Source organism: Fukomys damarensis, unplaced genomic scaffold (assembly GCF_012274545.1).
Source record: "Fukomys damarensis isolate Sample0158 unplaced genomic scaffold, DMR_v1.0_HiC HiC_scaffold_14, whole genome shotgun sequence".
In the NCBI taxonomy this organism is placed as follows: domain Eukaryota; kingdom Metazoa; phylum Chordata; class Mammalia; order Rodentia; family Bathyergidae; genus Fukomys; species Fukomys damarensis.
This window is the reverse complement of record NW_022900926.1, coordinates 72,664,193-72,671,998: the sequence shown is the minus strand read 5'-3', so window position 1 is coordinate 72,671,998 and position 7,806 is coordinate 72,664,193. Positions and strand designations below refer to the sequence as shown.

Genomic DNA, 7,806 nt, shown 5'->3' with positions numbered 1-7,806 from the left:
TTTTACAAGATGATAATGTCTCTTGTATACAAAGTGAGAGATTAGCCTTTCCTTCAGATGGTACTTAAAATTTTACTTTCAGCTATAAAACAGCCTCAGGTCCTGTAAGTGTAGACTGACTTAAAGACAAAATTTAAGGGAATATATAGTATTAAATAGCATTTTGGCAGCATTTATTGGATTAAATTATTTTTGTCTTTACAAACTTTGTGATGTGCACATTTTAAAATCTATTTTAGCAGAATTTTTTTTTTTTGGTACCAGGAATCAAACTCAGAACCTTGCCCTTGCAAGGCAGGCAGCTGCACCACTGAGCTAAGTCCCTGGCCCCAGAATGAGTATTTGTAATCTTTGTAAACAAAGACTGCACTTTGTAATTCAGTGCTGTCTTTTCCCCATGAATTTGTAGCAAACCCTATGTAAACTCCATGAGTTAATACAAGAGTGAAGATGAATAGGATGGAAATTGGTGGGGGAAGCGGTTATAACAAACCGTTGCTATATATTGCAGGCTGACCTTGAACTCACTATGTAGCCCAGGCTGGCCTAGAATTCTCAGTGATCCTCCTGCCTCAGCCTGCCAGTTACTACTGGGATTATAGGCATGCACCCCTCATCTGGCTAGAAAATTTTTGAAGGTGTCAGATTATAAATAACAGTTGATAGACATACAGTTATCTATACCATGAAATTTACAGGCTACAAAACATTTATACATAACTTTAAATGTACTGTAAAAATACACTTATTAAAAAGTATCAACATTAATTTTTATTATAAGTCAATGAAGTAAGAGACGTATTTATTAAAAATTCCTAAAAATCAAAATATTTCATCCAAGGAAAAAAATTTAAAGTAAACAAGGCTGGGCATGGTGGTGCATGCCTATAATTTAAGCACTCCAGAAACTGAGGCAGTCCAAGGCCATCCTAAATTACAGGATGAGATCCGGTCTTTAAAAAAAAATCCAAAAATTTATATACATATATGTACATGTATGTGTGTGCGCTTGTGTGTGTACACACAAAAATATCTTTTTTAGGACCAAAAGGTAAATGAAGGGCAGGCAACAGTTTCTGAGAACTGTGTCACGCTTTAATGTTTTGAAGTAGCTTCAGCAAATATGACTTGATAACTCATTGAACACTTCTTGTAGCCCAGGACTACAGCAAAATCCAAGAAAGCAGACCCAGAGTCAGTTTGAATATTTTCTAATAGGATCTTGGGAAATGATTCCCACAGACAGCATAAAGCAAAGCTGTCCCTCTACTCCAGGCACATTTCATTTATGCCAGCTCCGCAGTCCAGCATTTTGACAACATCTGTAGCCTTTACTATAGGCCCAGGACTGCGCTTTCTCAACTTTTTCCTAAAAGTAAGGATTGGCACCATTCTGCATTAGAAACTCCACCACAGCTTTCTGCCCCTGTGCTGCAGCCCACATGATGAAGTAAATCCTCCTTCATCTGCGTGATTGGTAGGCTAGTACTTTCTTGTTGATGGGAGTAACCAGGTGGAGCATCTCTCAAGACCTGCCAGCTGGTAAACAAAGAGCTTGTTATCAGAGGTGTGTGAACACCTCATTTCCTCTTCCTTTTGTTGGTGAAAGCACTTGACTGTTTCATGAGTGAGAAATGCTTTGTTGCAAATTCCAGCAGAAAGAGATGTTTGGATGTCGCATTTAGTTTTAAAACAGTTGGCACCTACAGGTCAGAGTTAACCTGATATTTATTAAATGTATTTACTGTCCTCTTCACGTAAGGATTTTACAATTAGGAGCGCAGGTTCTTATCAAATGGGTTGGTCAGTATGAATTTTGTTTCCAAGGCAATACCCTGAGCTGCTCCTTCTGAATTTGGATACAGTGGGTATTCTGTTTCACTGTCTGCTTGCCGAAGAGGCTAACACTGCTGGGATACTCTTCCACTATCAGCTGGGCTCTGGTATCCAAATTTGATGATGTAGCCACAATTTCCTCTTGGTATTATAAAAGCAACATTCAATGTATTACTAGAATTTAGATACTAAAAAATAGGCAGGAGGTGTCTTGGCATCCCCAAACAGGAGCCTGCTGGTGGGGAACCTTGTAATTCCAGCTAGAAGCTCACCCTGCGATGAGCAGATCCCAGAGTCCCTGTGAGGATGGTCTGCTGAGGTATTGGCTTGAGCAGTCTATCAGATCTAGCCTTCTCTCACCCCTGGTCTACGGACAATTTTAACAGAATAACAGAAAAAAGAAAAGGAAAACAAAAACAAACAAGCAAGAAAAAAAAAATATGTGTGTGTGTGTGTGCATGTTAATAACCTCGGGCAGAGTGATACCTAGAGCATACACACAGAGGTGCATTTTGAAAGTTGTATTTAGTGTAAATAATACACCTTTTCAGCAAGTAGCAAAGTTTTGTTATAGGTAAATATCTAAATTAGCTTCATGATTAGTTTTCCTTAAGGTAAACAGACTTGTCACACTACCAGTTTTACAAACAAAGGAGAGATTTTACAAAGGAGAGATTTCTCTCTCCTTTTTTTTGTACAGGAGATCGAACTTGGGACCTTGCATTTGCAAGGCAGGCAGCAGAACCACTGAGCTAAATCCCCAGCCCTCCTCTCCTTTTTTGACATCTCCTTCATTAATGTGCTTCAACTTAGGTATGACTTTTTATTTCAGACAAATCTTCCTATTTTCAAGCTAAAGGAATCTACTGTTAGAAGAAGATACAGTGACTTTGAGTGGCTACGAAGTGAATTAGAAAGAGAGAGCAAGGTAAGAATTATTTGTAATGAAATTTTAATTTTCAGATTCTCAGGTTTTATTTATTTTTTTTTAATCAGTTCAAGACTGACCTGAACTCTACATAGTAAGACCCTATCTCAAAAAAAAAAAAACAAAAAAACTGAGGCAAGAGCATCATGAGTTGGAGTCCAGCTTGCACTATACAATTTGAGTTCAGGGCTGTTATGGACTATGTAGAAAGACTGTCTCTAAATAAATTAAATGTGTATAAGAACTCTAATTACATCTTTTCAGACTGCTTAAGCAACAATATTTTGATGTTGAAGAGGATCTTTGAAATCTTGGTTGAACAAGCAAGCCATTCATGACTTTCATAGGTCATTTATTCCTTACGACTATAATCCTGTCCATTTACACTGGTCCTAGGTTTCTTTTTTTTATTTTTTTCTTGAGACAGGGTCTCACTATGTAGTTGAGACTCACCTGGAACTCACTATGTAGCCCAGGCTGGTCTCGAACTCGCAGCCATCTTCCTGCCTCCTGCCTCAGCCTCCCGAGTGCTGGGATTACAGGCATGCGCCACCACGCCTGGCCCCCTAGGTTTCTTTTTTAAATAAGAGCTTTTGGTAGGTATAAATATTCGTCACCCACCAGATAGCCATTTTACTGGAACTCATTGTTCAGGATCCCCTCTCAGTTCTACGGTCCCTGCAGATCTTAAAACACTCAACTTGACAGATGCTTAATATAGGAGAGAGATTCGTGACTACAGAAGCAAACTTATGGCAGTGAATGCTGACATGTCTTAATTGGAAAGGAATATAAAGTTTATGTTGGGCATTTGGTTTCATACTTTTTCTGTTGATCTGTATAAAGTTGAATTGATATTTCTCTTTTTTAATCTACTGAATTATTGTTTTCAGATTAGATAAACTTTGTTTCAAAGCCTTAACGTTTTAACTCTTAGGCATTGGGTGGAGCACAGTGGTAGAGGACTAACCTAGCATGGCCAAGGCCATGTTCGAGCCCTCAGCACCTCAGCAACAAGAAAAAGTTACTCTTGAATTTTCTTTTTCTTTTTGGTACTGGAGATCGAACTCAGGACCATGCGCTTTAGAGGCAAGTGCAGTGCCACTGAGCTAAAATCCCCGGCCCTAACTCTTGTAGAATATGTATAATGTGTGTTATTGGTGAGATGGAATAATTTTCTATATGTTTACTATTTATAATTCTCTATATTCTCTTTTGATGTAAGATAAAATAAGCTAAATGGTTGGTCATTTAGCAGATACCTGAGCTTTGGCTTGTGTTGTATGCCCACCTTTTCTTAGAATTTTCTTTGCTGAGGATCAAACCCAGGGCCTTTATGCTCAATAAGCACTTTATCAGAGTCACATCTCCAGACAGTGTCTTTCTTAAAGTAGGACAGAATTCCTGGGCTCAGGAAATCCTCCCAAGTATCTGGGACTGCAGGCATGCTCCATTACACCTGGCTAAAATATAGCTGTCTTTAAAAAGCTGAAGGATGAGAGTTACGCCAAAACAAGGGCTTACCCTAATTATGCATTGTCCTTAAGTTTGACCAAATCCCAAGCATATGATTATGTGAACTTACACATAAATTTTTATCTAGTAATTTGAAGATCTGTGAGTGGTAGAAAAGGGGGTTACACGAAGCCTTTGACTCTTGGTTATCTACTATAGCACACTTATATTTTTATGAACATGCAGATATTCCTCAGTGACTGAGTCATGGTCCTGCGATTAGATTGTGAATTGAATTGGTCACTAAATGAGGAATTGTATACAATATGTACATTAAATATTCAGAACAAAGAAATGTTCGAAGGAAACTCCAACTTTGTCACTTCGCTTTTATTTGCATAACATGCAGTACTGTAATATATAATAACCTAAACTACATACTCTACTGCTCATTACAATCAGCAGAAATTACAGTACTGTATAAACAGTGCTGTACAAAAAAAAGACAGGCAGTAAGTCTGAACTGCATAACTTGTTCGTCCAAATGGTCATTAACCAGGTAGGTCCTTAAACGAAGAGTATCTGTGTTTTGAGTCAGAACGATGCTATACTGCATGCTTTGAAATTCTGAAATAGAAGCCTGGTTGACTTATGTGTTGTGTTGTGTCTCATTGTGTTTGTGCAGTACTGGGGACTGAATCCAGGGAGTGCTGGGCTGCATACCAAGCTCTTTTCTTTTTAATAATTTGAGATAAGGTCTCCCTAAGTTGCCCAGAACTTGCCATTCTCCCGCCTCCACCACTAGAGTAGCTGGAAATGCTCCGCATTCTGCAGCACTCAAGAAGCCCCATCACCACCCATCAAAGAATTACCTGTTTGTCAGAGATGGGGTAGAGGTTGTAGCTTGGAGGTAGAGCACTTGCCTGGCATGCTCACGGCCCGAGTTTAGACTTGGAAGGGACAATTTCTGATATTCTTATAATGTGGGAAGGAAGAAAAGAAACATTCTGAGAAAAGATAGCAGAATATGGGATTTGAGAGAAAGTTGACGTACTTCTTAGTTTACGAGATGGAACACATACATGCTGATAGTTTTGTCATCACTTCAGACATGTGTAGAAAACATGCAGGTGGAAAGAGTCAAGGAACCACAGAATTCTTACCTACCGTGTTATTAACATCTTATTTCTTTATTGAATCAAAACTTGATTTTGGTGTTGTTTTAGGTTGTAGTTCCCCCACTTCCTGGGAAAGCGTTTTTGCGTCAACTTCCTTTTAGAGGAGATGATGGAATATTTGATGACAATTTTATTGAGGAGAGGAAGCAAGGGCTGGAGCAGTTTATAAACAAGTAAGTGCTTTCTGTTCTTCAAGGGCTAAGAGTGAACATTGTTTCGAGACTATTTTAGGTACCTACTAATAATTCAGAGGTTAGTCTAGACTGTAATAATGCCTTTCCCTTTGGCCAGATCCTAACTTTTTATAGCATTTAAACTAAGTAAAAGTATCTTAACAAATTGAATAGCATGTGATATAACACCCTTGAGTGATTGAAATGTGTAGCTTTGTTTTGACCTGAGTTTTATATTTGTTTTTCTTGGTTAATTTATGCAGATTACATTTTAAACTACAGTGTTTAAAAAATACAGTTTTTCGATTCTTTCTGATTCTTTCTGATTTAAGATATGTTCTGGAATGAACAATAAAACACACAGTACTCTTGCAATCATTTTCTTTGATTGCAGATACAGATATCAGTGTCTCTTGTATAAAGGTGCACTTTTTATTCTCATGACAGAAGATTCCTTTGTTCCTGATTTTTTTTTTTTTGGTACTGGGAATCGAACTCAGGTCCTTGTGCTTGCAAGGTAGGCAGCAGAACCACTGAGCTAAATTCCCAGCCCCAGAAGTTTCCTTTGAAAATGTAAAAAGATAGGAATGTTCGTCTTTTAGAAACTTTTTTAAGAAACTCTTGATAAGCTCAAACCATTATTAAATATCTCTAGTATTTAATACCTCTAGCATTTAATTTTATTCCCATTTGAAATGTAGCTTTTCAGTTTTACTTAATTTGTTTTTGTGGTATTTGCAATTGAACCCAGAGTCTTTGTATTCAGCTACATCCTCAGCCTTTTTTATTTTATTTTTATTGTTTGTTTGTTACTGGGGATTGAACTCGGGACCTTGTACTTGCAAGGCACGTGGTGGAACTACTGAGCTAAATCCCCGGCCCAGCCCTTTTTATTTTTTATTTTGAGACAGTCTTGGTAAATCACTAAGTTGCCCAGGCTAGCCTTGAACTTGCCATCCTGCCTCATCCTCTCAAGTAGCTGTGTTTACAGGCCAGTCTGGTATTGTGTTTAGCCTGTGATGGAAAACTTTAAAAGCAAGCCAACAAAACCAGAAGCCAGCTATTTGTGTCTTCCTTTTAGTACAGTATTGGGGCTTTATTACATTTCCTGTATTTTTAACTCCAATCCTATCTATTCTCATTCAGATGCCTTCGTAGAATTCACTGACATATTTCACTTTTAACAGTAAATTCATTTAAGTTTCTTATGAATACACCAGCTGATAATGTGCCAGAAGCAGTACAAAGTTAGACTGGTATAAAATGTTTTCTAAACTTTTCTTGTGAACCAAATGAAAGAAAATATACCATTAGCTATCAGAGCATAAATTATATAGCTATTCCAGAATAATAGTTATTTTTAGTAGATTGTATATACTTCCTAACCTTAAAATGAGTGTTTTGACTTCTAGTACCAACCACTTCTATAAAACATTAGACTAAATTTCTATTTTTGATTTCCAGGGTCGCTGGTCATCCTTTGGCACAGAATGAACGTTGTCTTCACATGTTTTTACAGGATGAAATAATAGATAAAAGCTATACTCCATCTAAAATAAGACATGCTTGAAATTTGGCAAGAGGCAAAAACGTGACCCTTAATGATTCATGTGCACTGGTGAAGACATTCTAACTATCCTTTAGCATGCTGCACAGAAACTGGTATAACATGCCTTCCGTATAGTAACACTCGCGTGCTCGGTTTTGTTTGGCAGTTGACAAGTTAATTTGCTTTAGTGAAAATCTCTCATTCCAGCCTTTCTATATAAATAAGCTCTTCCTTGCTGATTTTGTGTGGTATACACAGACCTTCCTCTATAATCTGCAGTGTCCTAACTAAAGATTCTGACATGGTCTTATTTGCACAGTTTTTGTGTCATGTTTGCTTCTTCACTCTAATTAATTAGAATATCCCCCCCTTTAATGTGTAATGTCGCTTGATCTAATTTATGTGTAGGAGCACTACACCGTTCTCAGTGCCGCACACAAAAGATACACACTTGTGTGCAGAACGTATTTTCCTTCCGCCCCATAAAACCCTTCACATGGAAGATTGATGACGGAAATCTTTATATTCTATATAAAAACAAAATCAGATTTATATACTAAGATCATTTGTCTAAAAATTTAAGTTGTTTTCAAATAAAAATGCATTTCTGATATGCACTGATTGTGTTGCCTCCAGCTTTTCTTTTCTCCCTTATGGCTTAGCTACTTAACTCACTTGTTGAGAGGG

The 7,806-nt window shown here is 37.6% G+C and overlaps 1 protein-coding gene across 1 annotated transcript; it reads left to right on the top strand.

Moving 5' to 3' along the window:
* The first annotated feature begins 1,672 nt into the window (after positions 1-1,672).
* On the top strand, positions 1,673-7,473 carry Snx3 (sorting nexin 3). Its single transcript, XM_033763183.1, has 4 exons — positions 1,673-1,709; positions 2,601-2,764; positions 5,446-5,570; positions 7,035-7,473. Exons 1-4 carry the CDS (start codon positions 1,673-1,675, stop codon positions 7,138-7,140), a joined length of 432 nt encoding a protein of 143 aa, XP_033619074.1. The 3' UTR covers positions 7,141-7,473.
* The last annotated feature ends 333 nt before the right edge of the window (positions 7,474-7,806 follow it).